The 18803-nt window shown below is 39.3% G+C and overlaps 1 protein-coding gene across 1 annotated transcript; it reads left to right on the forward strand.

Annotated features, from left to right (window-relative positions):
* Positions 1–2714: 2714 nt before the first annotated feature.
* On the forward strand, positions 2715–18789 carry mef2b (myocyte enhancer factor 2b). The gene is made up of 9 exons (XM_014967774.2): positions 2715–3134; positions 8493–8562; positions 10372–10575; positions 11015–11143; positions 11304–11487; positions 12239–12387; positions 12607–12721; positions 14770–14866; positions 16558–18789. The coding sequence occupies exons 2-9, from the start codon at positions 8509–8511 to the stop codon at positions 16868–16870; spliced, it is 1245 nt and encodes a 414-aa protein (XP_014823260.1). The 5' UTR covers positions 2715–3134; positions 8493–8508; the 3' UTR covers positions 16871–18789.
* Positions 18790–18803: the final 14 nt, after the last annotated feature.

The following is an 18803-nucleotide window of genomic DNA, read 5'->3' on the forward strand; positions in this document are numbered from 1 at the left end:
TAAGGTATGGTGCACAAACTAAGCACTCCAAAAGCACATGGAGGTGTATCTTAGCTTGCTAATGATGTTAATTTTTGTTGCTGTTTATAAAGCAGATAAGGGCTTTTTCGCTATTTTGTCAGGATACTAGACATTTGATCAGCAAATTCAAAATACTTTGACTGGTTCAACCTGGACAGGATTATTGAATAGAGACTCTTTTAAACCATATCATGACAATGTTTTGGAAGACATGCAATACTCGATAATTTTAGTAAACATCGGGGCGATGATATGACTTGGGATAAAAGACAGTAGTAATTTACTGAACCAAATTACTACTTCTTCATCTAAAACTTTTTATGCTGCATTAAATTGGTAAATTTGTAGTATATTGTGTAACCTTTCACATAAAAAAATGCATTTTTTTTTAAAATAACAGGCCTTGTAAAGATTCTGACAAACTTTAAAACCACACACCGATCTATTGTAGGCTGATGTGTTTCTCAATTAATGTAACCATATATGATTATTTTAAGGAAGGTTAACAAGTCACCTATTTAAATGTTTTCTTTTTTTCATGTTAATTTCTTTTAATACGATGTTTATTTGTCTTTAAAGATTTTCATCTTTGATTTCATTCTTGTTTGGACAGAATCTACACTATAAAACCTGGTTAAAAATCTGTGGTAAATTCTCAATTAATAGGCGCTCAGTGAAATAAATGTTCATTTTGTTTGGGATTATTTTCTAAATAAAAAATTACTCTTCAGAAGAAATTGAAATGCTATGTTAAAACTAAGTCAGACAACATTAGAGTGCTGTTTGATTACTGAAATACGAAAACTTTTTTTCTGTCCTTCCAGTTATCTTCAAATAGATATTTCCATTATGTCTATAGAGAGGTCACGCCAGTGTTATAGTTTTTACAATATATATCTATATATATATTTTTTTGCATCTTTAGGACCAATGTTTTGCCTCGAAATAATTTTTTCCCCCTCTCATTCTGTAGCACTTTGAAAGATGTCTTACGATAAGTCAGGCTTCAAAAACACGTAAATACGTGACCTTCTCTGTAATATCTGCTTTGTGATTATGCAGTGGTTGGTATTTTAAACTCACTTGATATCCAGGTTGCGATCTCTAAAAGGGGAAATGACTCTGAACTGCTCACAAGTTTGCAAATGGTGACGACTTTTCACAAGAAGTCGAGGCTTTATATAGCAGTATTTGCTGCAAGGCTTGGGCAGCGTAAATCAACATTTTTGTTGCCATGGTCTTAAACATACCAGAGGAAATGTTCTTTTTAAACATTTTAATCAAAACCAGTCAATACCATTTCTGGCATACCTGACAGATTTAAGTTTAAGGTGAGGTTGAGGTTTAAGATTTAGGATGACATAGACCTATTGTAGACTGATGTGTTTCTCAATTAATGTAACCAGATTTTAAAGCTTTTCCAGGAATCAAATTCTTCTGGTTTTGCTCTGAAACTCAGCTGCCTTAAGCCTTTCTGGTGGACTGAAGACGATGTCAATTTCATAACGGAACAAAGCAGTGAATTGATGAAAAATAACGTTTGATAAGCTTTAAAGTGGTCTCCTTTCATAAGTAGCAATGCTTTCATAAAACACCTTTATGACTGTTACCCGCAGTGGAGGAGTTGTCATGGTTTGGGGTTGTGTTACTGACCTGACCAGGATGGAAAATGTTCCTGACGCGTTATTTCACGAAGCTGTTTTCTGAGAGCTTCTGAGCAAGTGCTTCAAGATCCAGAACTACTCTCCGCTGACCCAAGAAGATGCACAGCGTTTATTTATCTCTTTTCCGTATCAGTTCCTTTTAGGCTGAAGCCACTGCAAGATTCATAACCATTCGTAAAGATGTTGCTGTAATTAACATAGATATTTAAAGCAAAAAAAAAAAAAAAAAGCATTGCGGTATGCAATCGCTTTCATACAAAAGAAAACATGTTAAAGTAATGTAACATTAATTATTACAGTTGAGACAAAGACTACAATCAGCTAGTTGAGAGACAGGCTGCTGTTATAAAATACTTTATTCAACAGTGATGAATTAATGTGGATGGGTGTCTCTCCTTTAATTTCCATGCCATAAATATCCATGAGAAAAAAGAAGAAAACAAACTGTGGAATTACAGTGTATTTTATGGGTGATAGTGTGCAGCAACAAGTTGGGGAAGGGCAGTTATGTTAACCTATATTACAATGCTCCTCAAATTGTAGGAATGCTTTTATGGAAAACCTGTGCGGTTTTGAAATTTTTTTAAAACAGACTTTGCTACATCAAAGACGGCACAAGCCTGCTTTAAATCTACTTTTACTGGAATAAATTAACATCGGTGTGTGCTTTTGTAACTATTTAAACAGTTACAAAAGCTGTTCAAATAGCTTTTGTAACTGTTTGATTTCAGATGAAAAATGTCTCTATAACTCTATATTTAATATATTTAATTTTTTTCAAGGTGGACATTCTCTTTAATTTAGCCCTTTGCTAAATTTAAGGTGGTACGTAAAATATATAATCACACAATGCTAAAAGCTGAATTTAAATGGCCAACCCTGCCAGCTTCCCATGTGAAGACTTTACAGTCACAAAATAAAAATAAAATAAAATGTTCAGAAATTGCCCCCTTCTGGACTACTTCGTCTGCTTTGTCTTTAAAAACTACAATACAATATATTTTATATTTTATTTTTTTCCTTTTTGTTCAAAGACTGCGGGTACGTTTTCGAGAGGGGTGCGTTTGAATCTGGATGGGAGGCGGCTGAGGACTGTGTCCAATGGCAGGGGCGGGGAGGCGGTGTGCGGTGGCGGGGAGGCGGGCGGCGCAGCAGCAGCGGCCAGCTGTTGGAAAGCGGCGCGCGGCGCTCCTGAACCTCCCGCTGCGTCCGCATCAGGTGGATATTTGTTCATCAGCCCAGCAGCAGACTGCACGTCGGGACGACTCCTGCTCGTTTTGATAGATATCTGCGGTTCTTATTGTCAACTTCACGTCTCTCTTTTTTTTTTTCCTCGTCTCTCAAACTGGTCAAGTGCGGCGTAACACTTGCTAAGCAAATCAAGTAGGAACAAAAAAAAAAAAAAAAAAAAGAAGAAGAAAAAGAGGACATCGACAGAAAAGAAAAAAGGTAAGCTTGTTAACTGCGTACGTTTAGATATTGTGATTGTAGATTTTTTTGGGGGGGTTGTTTTAAGGGAAATGAGCAGCGTTTCCTTGGGTTTCCTGTGCGGCAGATTTCATGACACAGCTGTGAGTTAAGTACCTGTTGCTGTGTTATTAAGAGCTGTCTGTAGATGAAGCTATATTAGACAGAGGTGCTTGGCAACTCGGGGACAGGCGGGCTATTCTTAAACGCTCTATTTTGACTGACGTAAACAATACATTGGGTTTAATAATCCACAAACATTTCCCCTAGTTTCGTACCTTGGCATTACTTTTATTTCTAAGGTTATAGAGGTCATTGTTTCGATTTACACCTCTCCATTGTGAGAATTGGCCCATGCCATGATACCTCCTCTTCCAAATTATTTAGATAGATAGGTAGATCTATCTAATAAGATAGAAGTTTTTAAGAAGTCTAAGATAGATAGATAGATAGATAGATAGATAGATAGATTTTTGCAGGAAATTGAGGTTGTGCCATTTTGTGGTAAGCTTTCACTGACGCCTGGTTCCTATTTGCAGAAAATAAAAATTCTTTAAATGGCTGCCCACCAAATACACAATGTCCTGAAATCTTTTGTCCTCTATTTACAGAAAGGTCAAATATCCTGATTGTGCCCAGAGTATGCACCATTGCTTCTCCGATCAAAAATATCAAGGCAATTGAATTATCTCCAGTTAAAATTAGACAAAAATTTCCTCACCATTTCAGTGCTCGGGCCTGTCGTGAGTTTATGAACTGTCTGACCCTCAAGCTGACACAGACACACACACATACACATATAGGCTTTTATGCTACATGTAGATGTGGATTATTAAGAAGCTATGAGTTAACATAAATACATTAAAAATGCATATGCTTTTAAGAAGTCTAACTACATAACCCAAAAAGTTTTTTGTTTTTTTGTTTTTTATGAGAAGTTTGATGCAGCTCAACTTTGGGATCTGGAGTCCTTGCATTTATTTGCACGGGAATTAAACTCCAGTCACCAGCAGGTTGATTGTGTCTCTGCTTGGACGCACCTGATGCTGATTTTTTTTTGTCACTCCTTCTCAGTCCATCTCTTTAGATCATTTATTATTGGAATCCCTCTTTTGTCTTGGGTGCCACTTAGGCAAAAAACAAAAATAAATCTTAAATTGAAAGGAGGAACCGAACCCGTCTGCACGTCTATACATGCTACATAATTTAGAAAAATCTAATCTTATACAGTATTATAAAGTGGTCTTCTGTTTATGTGACCTTAATGAATTCCTTTAAACTATCTGTGATTTGTTTGCATTTCTTTTGTTACATCTGCAAAAAAAAAAAAAAAAAAAAATCCAGAAGCATAGTTTAACACTCCTGCAGTAATTAAATACGGTTCAAAAAAGGAGTACAAGTAATGTTGTAAAAAAAGATACCAAGATGCTGTTCAGATCTGACAAATCAGTATTTTCTTAGTCGCTTTATTATAATTCTTTAACTTTACTCGGTCTCTCCATACCTCCTCATTGTGGGGAATCTTCCCCAGTGGTCGCCTTAATTTAAAAAAGCAAAAGAAAAATCTCAAGATGCAATAAATTTTCAGAAAAAAAATGAGCGACAAAGACTGAACAACTAACATTGCGGCACTATTTTTAAAAAAAAAGCCTAAATATACAGAAATGGTTTCCTGGACTTTTTTACAGCCCTGTGGAAATATGATTTTGTTACCAAGGAATACTGGGTGGTAAATATAACGCTATGTCTATGTTAGTGTTGCTGACGTTCATGTGAAGCTACATGTTCGCTACATGCTTGGATTTCTATAAAGTCAATGACTCAAGGCGGTCCGCTGCTTTTGCTTTTTACCAATGGGTGTTAAATGATCAGCTGACTTTGATTATATGTTTAGGATCAATAATGCTGTGATCAGGATATTTCATTGGTTCTGGATGTGACATTCAGACCTTATTAGACTGAATTGGCCTGGTTTGAACTGAATTTGGACCTGTGAATTTGAAAATAAGGTTGTTGTTTTTTTTCTGCCAAGTACCTTGAGGCTTTTTTTGTATGTTGGCGCAGCACAAATAAACCCAATTGAACTAAACGAACATTTTCCCCACAGAACGGCTCCCACGCTGTTACAGATCTAACCCTTTAAGGATTAAATATTGTTTTCGAACCTTCCTCTGAAAGTATGCTGCTCTGTCATAAATTTTAAAGGAAATGGATTTTTGTGTCTCAAGCTACATTTGCAGAATTCAAAAAATATTTTCTCTGGAACGATGAAACTTTATTCAGTTGTAAATATAATTTTATATTGATTGTGATGTTATGCACATTGCTCCTGCTGCTTCGGTTAAACTTTGTATACCAGAGGGAAGCACCTGTCTTAATTTTCTCAAGTTTCTGTCAAGAACATTAATAATATTGTTTTACAGCAAACTTAGCAACACAGTGACTCAGTGTCTCTTTTTTGACCACATATAGCCACATTTAACACACGTTAATTCCTGATGGCTCCCTGAACTCTCTTTTGATGTCAGATAATCAGCTATGATCTGCCTCAGTTGATGTGCATGCACGTGTTTACCATCTTTCTGAAACACGCCACCATGCTCTGAATGACTCATGGAAAGAAAACCATCAAAGCAGAACCCTCAATTCTGTGCAAATGCCCTACTTTTTTCCCTTTCTCATTCATGCGTGAGGTTTACTTCACGCATGATCACATGGTGCATACGTTGTAAAACAGTCAGAGTGAGTTAATTGGAATCGAACTGATTGAAATGTACCTGTTTGATTTTTTTTTTTTTTCCTTTCTTCTTTTTACTTTTCTCCGCATCCTGGTGCAGCTCCCGGTGATCCGCGAGAGGATCCCGGTGTGTTGCAGGGAAAAGTGGGTGTTGGTGCCCCGTGTTTTCTGCTGTCTTTCGAATCTAACAGTCGTTTTCCATCCCAGACCCACAAGCAGCTTTCTTCATGTGCAGTCGACACTCTATGACAGTACTTCTGTCTCGTATTCACGAGATTTTCAAGTACATGCAAATGAGACAGGTTTTTTTTTTTTTCCTTTTCATCTCCATCTGTTCTCAGAGACGGCTTGCTCAGGAGCCGACCTGCGAGATGAAAGGTCACAAGGATCAGGCAGATTCTGGCTGCCTGTTACAGATCTGCGCACACGCGCACCTCAAATAGCCGTTTTAATATGGGAAATCTTGTATTATGAGCCGTGAGGCGCAGCCAGGCTTTTCCTGCCCGTCTTGGCCTTTAGGCTCTTGACAAACCTGTGAAACCACAAAGAGCACTGCAGCCAGCTCTGCGCTGCCTGGCTGGATGCGGGGCTATATTTACCCATTTAGTGAAGTGTTTTTCACAGAGCAGTCTGTGGCGCTTGATAGCTGTAATTTGGTTATTTGGCAGACGAGGGGAACCTTCTGTAAAGACACGAGATAAAGATCTTTTCGCGCTGCTTAAAACATATGTCCCACTTCCCTGTCTTTCCACCCATAAAATTTCTTGATATGAGGTTAAATTGTCTCACTTCTGGTGTGAAAAAAGCTCAAGAGCTTGCCTGAGGCCTTGTGTGAATTCTTTGTGGTATCAAGGTTGTCAGTCAGATAGACCAACACTGGTTTTTGTGGTCCTATTTGTCCATTACACCCTTTGTCTTGCCAGAGCGAAAACAAAGGGCATCGTAGGTTTAGTGATGACGTGTCACATGTCCGGTGCATTGGATTTCATTTCACTTTATAAGGTAATTGTCAAAGAAGCGGATTCCACCAGAAGTGACCCAGATGCCTTTGTGCCAAAATTACGTTGAGGGGCAAGCGGGCACTTCAGGGGTCATGGGAACATGGGCGCCATATCCGCTCAAGCAGCATCAGCAGGGGCAAGCGACTAAATTTAGAAAACTCTGCTACACGTCTAGAATTAAGGGGGAAAACCAGGGAAAATTCCTCAGGGGGTTTGGAGATGCATCGCGCGGTCACCGTGAAGTCACCAATAAGAGGTGCAAGTTAGTTGTTTTGCTGCAAAGCGCGGAAGAGTCCAGCAAAAGTAACAGGTTTTTATCTTCTGCAATGCCATGGTCTGCAGCAGAGGAGCGAGAGCGAGGTTTTTGACACCAAGTAAATAAAGAAAACAGTTTCAAAACATTCTCAAGCCAGCCGCAATCCATCCATGTCTACGCCATCTGCCCCTCAGAGTCCCGCTTTTTCTCCGACCTAGCTGTGCATGAGAGAGGAGTGGGTGGCTCACGTCGTCGGGCCATCTTTCAAAAGCGCACATATAAACACACATACACACACACACACACACACACACACACACACACACACCATTTTCCTTCTACTGTTTGGTTTAAGCTATTGCCTGCTGAACTTCTAAAAAGGAGCCGTGGACTGTATTTTTAACCCCGTCTCTTGGGGCCAAGCGGTGTATTCGAGCACCGCGCTGCTAGGCTGGGGAGGGGAGAGTGGCGGGGGGGAGTCACACACGCAGACTGAAAGAGTCTGCGTGGACAAATGGTCTGGCAAAAGTGGCTCTGACTTCAGACCACATCGCCTTATGGTGGTAAAAATAAACACCCCCCCCACCCCCCACCCATGAACTGAGAGGAAGGAACCTGAGTCACTTAAACCAAACGGAGGACATTTTCTCATCAGAAATATACGGATGTGTGAGACTTTTCTTGTGGGTTTTTTTTTTTTTTTTGAAGAAAGGTGGATTTTGCTTGAAAAAGTAAATCTGTAAAATATTAAGGTATGCATTTTTTTTATTTTAGTTTTATATAGCCAGAAATAGGCTGAGTTAACTCTGTCAGGAGTCAGGATGTAGTAAGTGTTGAACTGAAATATCTGCATTCACGTAAGAATAGAACAACATAGAAATATCCTTTATGCTTATATATTTTTTATTTATCAGGATTTTTGCCTAAATGGCACACAAGATACCACCCGAAAAGACCTTGTGTTTCTAGTTGCCTTCAGGAGTCACCTGCTCAATAAAAAGAGTCCAGATGTTTTTACTTTTATTTTTAAAATATAAACACTGCGGTCATAAATTTATTAGAGAACATCATTGAACAAAAATGTATTAGTGACAGACCACACATCCAGCTTTTATTTAAAAGTGGCGAGACAAAAGCAGTCGGTGGAAGAAAGCCGTCAGAAGTGCCATTTGCAGTTTCCATAAAAACGTAAATGATGGGACCAACATGGAAACATGGTGGTGGCAGCATCAGGGTATGGGGATGCTTTTCTTTTACCTTGAAAGGGAAGCTGGCAGGTTTGTGACAAAAATGCAAAAAAAAAAAAAAAGTTAAAAGTCCCATAATAAACTGTCATTTGTTTTCAGAGTCGTGGGAGAAGACATGGGGAGAAAGAAAATCCAGATTTCTCGTATTCTTGACCAGAGAAACAGACAGGTGAGCCTTCACATACCACGAGTATAACTGTCTGAGGTTATTTGTGAATTTTTAATATTAGTCTCATATCTGTCACTAAGAGATGTTTGATATGAAACTGACTTTTTTTTTCATTATTAAAATTCAAATGTTCAACAAAGCAATGCAATACATGGAACGTCTAAAGTGCTTCATCAGGCAAATAAAAGCCATGAAGATCAAAACTCAGTCAAATACATTCAGGAAAAATCAAAGCGTAGGAACAGGCTAAAAGAAGCGGATAATCCGACATAAAAGATCAAATTTATTTAAGTGTTTTCAGCGCAAAGTACCGTAGAGACTGCAGTTTGGATATCAAGAGATTGTTCTTTTCAGTGTACATATTTTTATCGGTATTCTTCAGATTTCCATGTTCGGACGCAGCTCTGCTGAGATGAAGGGAAAAATATCTCATGGTGTTTTGCATGTCCAAAACAACCAGAGCGAAGACTGGCCTATCTGACATGTAAATCGTCACCGTATGATGCGATTAAAATGTTCTGCTTCTACGCATTTATGAACTTTTGCTTCCAGTCAGAAAATGACTTTTAAACATTTGATTAGCAGATAGGCAGAAAAGCTCATTGTGCTGCATTTTGACTAGGAGGGGTTTTCTTGTTTTGTCTTGGTTTTACACTCCCTACTGCATCCCTGCTAACCTCTGCACACCTCTCAAGTAAAAAGAAAATAACAAAGAAATAGATACAATACAATACAATATATTTGTATCTTCAAAAATATAAAGGAAATACTTTCAGGAGTGATAAGGTTTTGAAACTATTATCTAAGTCTTGACAAGACAGGAATAGTGCCATCAAAGTGGGTCGATATGATAGTTTGCTGAATTGTCTGGTAAGAAGATGAAACTTCTTCTGTGATGCAGTGCTCTGAGTCTAATCAGATCTGCATCCTGGTGTCAAAAACTGAACTTTTTCTTATTGCCAATAAAATTATGTAACCTGCAGAGGTTTTAGAAAATGAACTGAGGACACCAAAGGGCCAAAATGAAAAGAGGAAATCTGCTTCAGGATGAAGAAAATAAATATTTTAGAGTCAAGAAAGTTTACGTACAGCAGTATTTTTTTTTTCTACTTAGACACTAGCCTCTGAGGCGTTTGTGTAAACCTGCAGTTTAGGGACGATTATAGTTTAAAAATACGTAGCGAAAGCCAAGATGAAAGAAACTTGAGGTCACAACAGAAGAGGACTGATGTTCGCAGCTTGTCCGTTGAGCGCTGTTGTTTTTTTGGGTTTTTTTTTTGAGTTATTTGAGTCTGAGATATCTTGAGTATCTTACATGTGTGATGAAAGACAGTCCTGATTACTGTACATACTGTGAAGTCCAGGTGGAAAGTGCCTGTTTGAGGACGTGCTCTTTACGATTAAGACTTAGTATCAGCACCCTTTTCGATTTAAAGAGCTAATTTTACCCCGGTGCTATAAAATGAAGTTTTTCTGGATCTTATAAATTTGAACAAACATTTGAAAGCTAATGAAATTGATTTCAACTTGTTAGATTTTAGAACAAAATAAGTCATCTTTTACTAAGAAAAAAAAAAAAGACTTTATTTTTTGAGCGAGGCCACCTGAGTAAACTCTCTCTCCATTAATGAAAGCCTTTTGTCATTGGTGCCCTTCTGTCATTCTCATTAAAAACATGCAGAAGAACTGATTAATTGAACTAAAAATGACCGTGTTAAGCTCTCAAAAGAACATAACATATTGCATTTATTCACAGCATGCTGATTTGTTTTTTGTTTGTTTTGTGTCTTTTCCCCTTCACCGTGGAAGGTGACCTTCACTAAGCGTAAGTTTGGCCTGATGAAGAAGGCGTACGAGCTGAGCGTGCTCTGTGACTGCGAAATCGCCCTCATCATCTTCAACAGCACCAACCGTCTGTTCCAGTACGCCAGCACCGACATGGACAAAGTTCTGCTGAAATACACAGAGTACAGCGAGCCGCACGAGAGTCGCACCAACACAGACATATTGGAGGTACTGTGAGAGCTTTGTAAAAGAAACCCCACGAAATTAGTAAAAATAAATAAATAAATAAATAAAGTCTAGGCAAAATACATCACTTGTTGCTAAATTAGCATCACAAGAGACTGTTTGGAGTGCAATAATTGGGTGCTTTTGTATTCCACACAAACTTGCAGTTTGCTTATACACATGTAACTCTGCCAAAAATACCAAAGGTCACAGAGAATGCTGGAAACGTTGCAACAGAGAGAGGAAATTCTGAATTTATTCTAACTGATGTTGTTGTCCTGTTAGAGTTTTATTAGCAGAATGTTTTACAACGTTTTCTGATAAAATGATGCGTTATAAAGTTATAGATGGCAAACTCCGAAACAAATCGACGCGGGAGGATGTGTTTCTAAACAATTTTTCCCATGGTTTCAACATGCAGCCTTTGTTTTTCCTGCATCAGACGCTGCGCAGGAAAGGCCACGGCCTGGACGGCTCCGAGCTCGACAGCGAGGAGAGCGCGCAGGCGGCGGCCGACAAGTATCCCGGCAGCGACAGCATGGACCTGTCTGTTGCCCGCCAGCGCTTCTGTGTCAGTCCACACACACACACACACACACACACACACACTTCTGCTTTCACTCGCTCGAGTCGACACAGATTTTTTTTTCGCAGCGCAGATGCTCAGGTGGTCACAGTTTAAAAGTTGCGCTGTTGTTCTGATCCTCTGCGCCTTTCCTCGTGTCCTTCAGCCTCCCTCTCTGCTGTCACCGGAGACTCAGTTCCTCGTGTCCGCCGGGTGTGAGAACGGCTTCCCCAACTCTTCGGCGCCCGGCGCAGCGTCCCACCGACCCCCTGGGTTTAAAGCTCTGAGCTCTCGTCCGAGTTCTGCGAGTCCAGCAGGACCGCACGCGGCGTTCATGTCCCCACATCCAGGTACGCACACCAGCTTTCATAAAACACCAATATTTTTTATTTTTTTAAATTTTTTTTACAAAAGCAACGTTTGTACAATATCTTAAATCATTTACAAAATTAAATTTCATCCTAAGTCAAATTTGAAACATTTATTGTAGAGTTTTCCATTTGAGGCAGACTGACGCGCATAAAAAAATCCATCCAGCATTCTTTTATATTCTCACTAAGAGTTCGCAGTGAATTTCATGTGTATGCTGTCAGCCCTCTGTGCAGCTGGCTGTGAACTCACAGGAAGTGTGTGTGTGTGTGTGTGTGTCTGTGTGTCTGTGTGTTTGTGTACACTAATCCACACATGCAGTGAGCCTTTTTTTGTGAAACTGGCCCTCCACCAGTGTAACAGCAGCTATAACCAGTTTTGTGGTTTTTGCACAGAATGCATCACACCTGCCTGTCATGTCGGCCTCTTTTACAATTTTCATCTTTAGCTGCCGATCGCTCGTAGCGATTTGGAATGATTTTGGTTTTAAATGACAACATTTTTACCTCCGTCATCTCGAGACAGATTCTGTCACGCTGCAAAAAAGCTCCTGTGGGGTTTTTTGTTGTTTTTTTTTTTTTTTACTTGCATCAAGAAATATATATATTAGTGTTGAGCTTTTAGTTTGCAGAAGAAGGTGGTGAAGAATGTGGCACTTAATAAATGAGTCGCCGATCGGTGAAGTGAGCTTTGGACTCCATTCACGCCCTGCTGGTGTCTCCCTCTGATTAGGCATCGGCTACTCCGTGTTCTCCCACGGCAACCTGAACCGAGCTCTGGACATGAAAAGCCCTCCTCCACTGAGCCTGGGCAGCGAAAACCTGCGGGCAGACGCTGCTAATCAGGCCATGGGGGCCACAAGAGTAAACCACAACTCTGCTGTGAGTATCTGTTGCGATCAAAAATGAAACAATCTGCCACTTGCTGGGCTTATAAGCCAATGCACAACTCTTTAACCTGCCAGTTTTAACGTAATTTCACAGTTTGCTTTCTCACTCGCCCTCATCTCTCACTACAATAGTGATTACAAGTCACAAGGAGTGACATCACTGCACATTTTGTGTTTCACTATTTGTACTTCTCCTCCTCATCATCATCAGAGGAGTCTGCTGTACCAGGGCCTGCACAGCAGCAGCTCGATGGTGGCGATGGGTAAAGCGGGTCTCCTGAGTCACAGTTTGGGGGGCTATGGGCTTCCCCCTGCTGGAGCCTCTGGTAAATCTGTTTTCAATTATTTTTCTCTACAGTTAAAAAAAATATATATATATATAATATATATATATATATATATATATATATATATATATATATATATATATATATATATATATATATATATATATATATATACCCTATATATATATATATATACCCTATGTAAAATTTTTATTTTCAAATTTTTATTTTTAAGTTGTATTGTTTTAAGAGATTTTATGTTACGAACAGAAATCAGTGCATAATTGGGAAGCAGAAGGAAAACGAAACATGATTTTCCTAATTATTTATTTTTGTATTGTTTTTTACAAAAACAAAATCTGAAAACTGCAGCATGTGTTTATATTCTCCCTTCCAGACTAAACTTTGTTGAAATACTTCCTGACCCGTGGATATCTACAGCTCTTCCAGAGTCACCTTGCTCTCCTAGCCTGGCTTGTTAGTTTAGGTTTGAAACCCTGGTGTGATTTTATCCGGCTCTTTATCTCTGCTGCGTTCCTTGGTCTTCCTGATGCTGTTTGTTCACTGATGTTCTCTAACAAACCTCTGAGGCCTTCACAGATCAGCTGGATTTATACTGAAATTACACGACAAACACGGGGAGTCTGTGGGGTAAATGTGAAGGTTGCCCCGGATGTTATTTGGGTATATCAGAGTAAAGGGACCTGAGTACAAATCCAGATCATATTTTTAACATATACATACCAAAGTGTGTATAAGTACATGTTTATAATGTTATAAGTCTGTTGTTTGTTGTGTCCTAAAAGAGAAAATTCAGTAAAATATATTGGGGGGGAAAAAAAACCATATACACACCGTATTTCTTTTTTTTTGTTTGCTCTGAAAGCAAAAACAAACAAAAAAAGAAAATATTTATTATTTTCCTTACCTTCCCAGTTTTTCACTAATTAACTGATTATATGTTGCGCTAGCAAAATGGACATGCAAAGGACCCAAGGCTGAGGTCTATGCTAAAGGCTGAAAAGCCCTCAGTAAAGCCAGGCCCAAGATAAAAGTTATACTCGACTTGTTAGCTGTATGTAGGGCGGACAGATTTCGACGTCACAACAAGACCACAAATGTAAATGCTTGTGCTTGAGGTGCAGTCAACCTGCTGCATTCTTCACAAGTTAAGACTAAAAATGGCAGGTGACACTAATAAGAAAGTGACACCTCTATTGCATTGGGAACTACATCCATTTTAGAGACGAATCTCGAATCTGTCGGTAGTTTCAACTTCCCTCTTCTATTTTTCTCTTAAGCTTTTTCGTGTTTTTGTGATTATTTTTAACTTTCCTGGTTTACCAGCACAGCGAAGCCTGCTCACAGACTCCTGACTCGAGCGCGCCCATTCCTCAAAGGCAGCTTTCAAACAGCAATTGGCAAGTCAGCGTTCGCTGAATGGTCAGCAGCAGCTGTCCGCGCCGACTGCTATGAAATCCGCAACCGAAACCATAAATGTCCTCCGTAACTCCAAAAGACCGATGGAGTTCGATTTTAACGTCTTAATGAAAGACAAATGTACCAGCGTACTCCTACACCGAGAGCTGTTTGGAGACAACCAGGGTCATCAGGTGACATGAAGTGACAGTGCGTGAAGTATGCACCATTGTGAAGTGAGGCCTCGAGGTTCCTGCTGTGCAGCTACTTTTAGATGTGTCCCTGGTCGCGAACACCTGAGCTGAATTACCAAATAACCTCCTCAGCGTACAGTTGAGCCTCGTTCAAGTTTTGAAGCAGAGACGCATTTTAAAAGTTGCAGTGCACCGAGCCACGAGGACTGGAGTTTTTACATGTAAAGAGCGAGAAATACTTAAGGGAACCTCAGTTTAGTTTGCTCAACCTAGCAGAGAGTAGTTTATTGTTCAGTTTTTCAAGCTTTGCGCACAAATTAAAAACAACAACCCTGAGACAGGAAGCTGGTTTGAGTTATTTCCTAAAAGAATTAGCTACTGTGTCTTTTCATACAGTGTAGCTGTTTTGTTGTTGTTGTCTCGCGTGTCTTGGAGATGATTTTCTTGACGTTCCTGTCTGTCTCTTTGTTTTAGAGTACAGCCAGCCTGGTTTCTTTCACTCTGTCAGCTTACAGCGAGGACCGGTGAATCCCTGGCAGCATGAGTCTCAGAGTCCTCATATCAGCTCAGGGTGAGTCATAAAACTGGCCCTGTCTCTGCAGGAGATTGTCTCTTGTTCAAATGTTCATTTCCATCTGAATTCAGAAAACTGGGGGAGTAAAATGCATGAACCTCTTTATTTTGATACCTTCAACACACAGAGAGAGAGAGAGTTCTGTGACGGAAAAGGGAAATATTGTTTTTATCTATCAGGTCGCTGAGAGATGGCAGATTACAGTGTTGGTCAGACTTCTCTGTCTTGAAAGTAGAACCAAAATTGACGCCGGCTCTAAAGAAACGATAAATCGTGAGAAACCAAAAGAAAACCTCCGGATGAAGTGTAAAAGCGAAGCAAACGAAACATAAATTAGTATTTGTTTCTGTCTTTCTGGTAGCCGACCCCATGACATGCAAAGCGTCTGTGGATCTCAGCCTTGAAACAGAAACTGCAGGCGCCTCGGGAGGAAGTTGTCTAAAAGTCTTAAAAACTTTGGTTTCCAATCTGCGTTCGCGTCTGAATCACATATGAGGAAATCAAAGAAATAACTAATTAGTTCATTGATAAAAATGCATGTCACACTGTGAAAACAGGAAAGACCAAAGCACAATATATAAAAAAGAAAAACCTGTTCATGCTTTCAGAATACTGACTCATCATTTCTTCTTTTGCACATAATAAGCAGAAATTATGTGCAGAAGCATTCCTAACCTCTTGAATTGCCCCATGTTGTTTCCCATTGCAAACACAAACATCTTTGAAGTTTTTATGTGAAAGAGTAAAAAAAAATATTATTACTTAGAGGAAGAAAATTGTGGCTTGCATTCATCTTCAGTCGGTTACTGTAGTAGAGTCAGCAGTTTGTCGGCCTTTTTTTTTTGTGTGTGTTTTTTTGCCACAATTACATCAGCAAATGTTTCGAAGCACGTCTCAACTAGTTTTGCATCTTTGTAGAATAAAAGCACAACCTCTGTCAGATGGGATCAACTTTGACATTAACAAGATATTTTCAAGCCGTACGTGAAATATGATTTGCTCTGAACTGTTTCTTTGTATCTCTGGGGGTAAGTTTAGAGTCATTGTGCTGCTGGAAGGTTTACCGCTACCCAGGTCTCAAGTCCTCTGTGGTCTCAAGCAGGTTTTCTCTCAGCATCTCCCTTTTTTTAGCCCCGTCTGTCTTCCCATCAAGTCCGACCAACTTCTCTATCTCCACTGAAGAAAAAGCGTCACCGAGGCATAATACCGCCACTACCTTGTGTCACTAGGAGGACGGTGTGCTCAATCTTAGTTTTTCCACCACACATACCGTTACGCATATGGGCCAAAGGTTACATTCTGGTCTTATCTGACCAGAGCACCTTGTTTGATAGGTTTGCAGTGTCCTTACATGACTCGTGGCAAACTTCAAATGAACTTTATTCCAAAAATGATTTTCTTCTCTGTACTCTTCTTTGAAGGATTTTTTTCTTACATTTTATTTCATGTTAAAATCATTTTTCTTTGACTTTACACTAATGAGATATTTTGAGTTGGTGTGTAAAACATTAAAAGCCAAGAGGCTTCCTGCTTTATCATGATAAATTGCAAAAAAAAAAAATGTAAAAAAAAAGGACAAGGGGAAGGAAAACTTCAGGACTGAAGTAACACTTAACTAGTATCAGAGATTAAGCAAGATGATGCCCCTTTGGTGTGAATGTGCTAATACTTTAACTTGTTGTTCCCAGGATGTCCAGCGGGGGGTGCTCCTTCCCACCCCAGTCTTGCTCCTCCAACTCCTCTCATCTTGCCTCCTTGAACCTCAGCATCAAATCGGAGCGAAGCTCGCCTGACCACATGTGCTCTCCATCCTCTCCTCGTCTGCACCACCTCCGGCAGCATTCGCCCACGGGCAACGCCGACGTGGCGCGCCACAGCCCTCCGGAAGCCCACCCGGCCAACAGGACGAAGGAGCTTCCCAAAGCCGGCTACCCACAGGACGGAGAGGAGAGAGGGCAGCCTGTCAGGCAGCTGGAGATGAGCGACGGCTGGCAGAGATAGCCAGGTGCCACCGCCTCCCGCTCAACGGCTGCCAACAAAACCCGACGGGGTCGAGATGTTTTCTAGAGCGTCCCCCACCGACCCCGTTGGGGACGTCTCGTCTCGCAGAGCTGGGCTCTCCAGGGTGGGAAAGAAATCCTCTCTTCAAGTCACTCGCTTGATCCCACGAGGCGATAGACGCATACAGACTTTCTTCTTTTGATTTAGATTTTTCTGTGCTGAAACAAAATACAGTTTGATTATGTTTTTGTTTCTTTGTTTGTTTTGCAGCTTTGGGAAAATAGTTAAAGACTAGCTGAGTTTCCCCAGAAGTTTCAAGGTTTCTGAAAGTACATTTGGCCTTTAAAACAGCATCTCTTCCGAGTCCGGACTGAAACAAGACATGAAGCACTAGTTTTAAAAACTATGAATAAACATTGAAATTTATTTTATTTTAGAAATTGCTCATTTTTATTTAAATCTACGTTAAAACGCTTAAGCTAATTATTGGCTTCCTACACAATGAGGATTAGTATGTCAAAAATTTATTTTGACTGATCAATTTTGACTAATTGATCAGTCAAAATCAGACTTCTAAATTATAATTAAAAAATAAGTTTTGAAATGAGCAAACAAGAGGCTTGATTGGAAACTTAAGAATTCAGTCTGACATAAATAAATATCTTGTCTAAAAATATGCAGTGAAGTTAATTCGTATGCAAAAGCAATCATTTTTATTTTTATTCTGTTCTTCAATCATAAATGTAAACTTGAAAAGACTCATTTTCTCCCTGTAGGAAGCGGCTCTTGTTCACAGATTACCTCCGCGATGCTAGGCTAACCCACTAACGTCCAAACCGTTTTCAGACTCCCATGTGAACACGCCTGCCTCGTTCAAAGCAGAGTTTTCACAATCGGAACCTGCTGCTTTATTTATATATATATATATATATATATATATATATATATATATATATATATATATATATATATATATATATATATATATATATATATATATATATGAAATATATCCAAATGCGGGATATATTTTTTTATTTTTTAATGATACGCAAATGCTATCCCCAAGCTTTATGTTAAATCCTGCGAAACCCAAAGAAATATCCACATCCCCTATTTGCTTAGATTTTCCTTCTTTACCTCCCTTGCCGTTCTGTTCACTATGTGTTGGCACAAAATACATGCCTTCCTTCTAACAAGTAGCCAAAAGAAACGGGACTCATTAATAAATTAAAGTTTGCATTTTCAGTGTAAGATTACGCTACAATAAAAATAAAAAAACAGTGAACTTATTGTATTTATCTTTAATACCAATAATAAATGTGGATGGTGCTGAATTGAACATGGTCAAATAAGACTTTGTTACCATGGCTGCCGTCTCTCGCCTCTTCATGATGTACAGATATGGGACAATCTGCGTGACAAATCTTTGCCTTTCTATTGTTCTGCTCTTTTTTTAGCTGCATCTGGTTCATTGATGTGTAGTAAAAACTGCTGGTGGCCGTTCAGAAGACGTTCAGATCATTTCCTCTTCTTGTCCTCCAGGGGGTGGTATTATGTCACACTATCGCAACCTAATAAGGCTGAGGCTGTATGCCGTAAGCTTTCTGTCGCTGATTGGTTATCTTAAAAAAAAATAAAAAAAAAAGGATGTCCATGACCTGATGGAAGTTCAGGTTCATGTTTTACCTCAGTGAAAAGAGGTCGCCACATCGAACCTCTGTGGCGGAGTTAGCTTTGTTTTTATTTTATGCGTTTATATATCTAAAAGAAAAATAAAGTTTTTATTAGTATTCTTATTTTACTGCAGATTATTTTTTTTCTAATGTTTGTTGAGTTCCTCTCCAGCAGAACAGAGACTGATTTTTATTTGACATTTGTCGTGAATCCTTTTAAATAAAAAAACATTTTAATTTGTACCTTTTGCTCCTGG

This window comes from Poecilia mexicana, unplaced genomic scaffold, assembly GCF_051168715.1.
Source record: "Poecilia mexicana isolate PSO_F unplaced genomic scaffold, ASM5116871v1 scaffold_4, whole genome shotgun sequence".
In the NCBI taxonomy this organism is placed as follows: domain Eukaryota; kingdom Metazoa; phylum Chordata; class Actinopteri; order Cyprinodontiformes; family Poeciliidae; genus Poecilia; species Poecilia mexicana.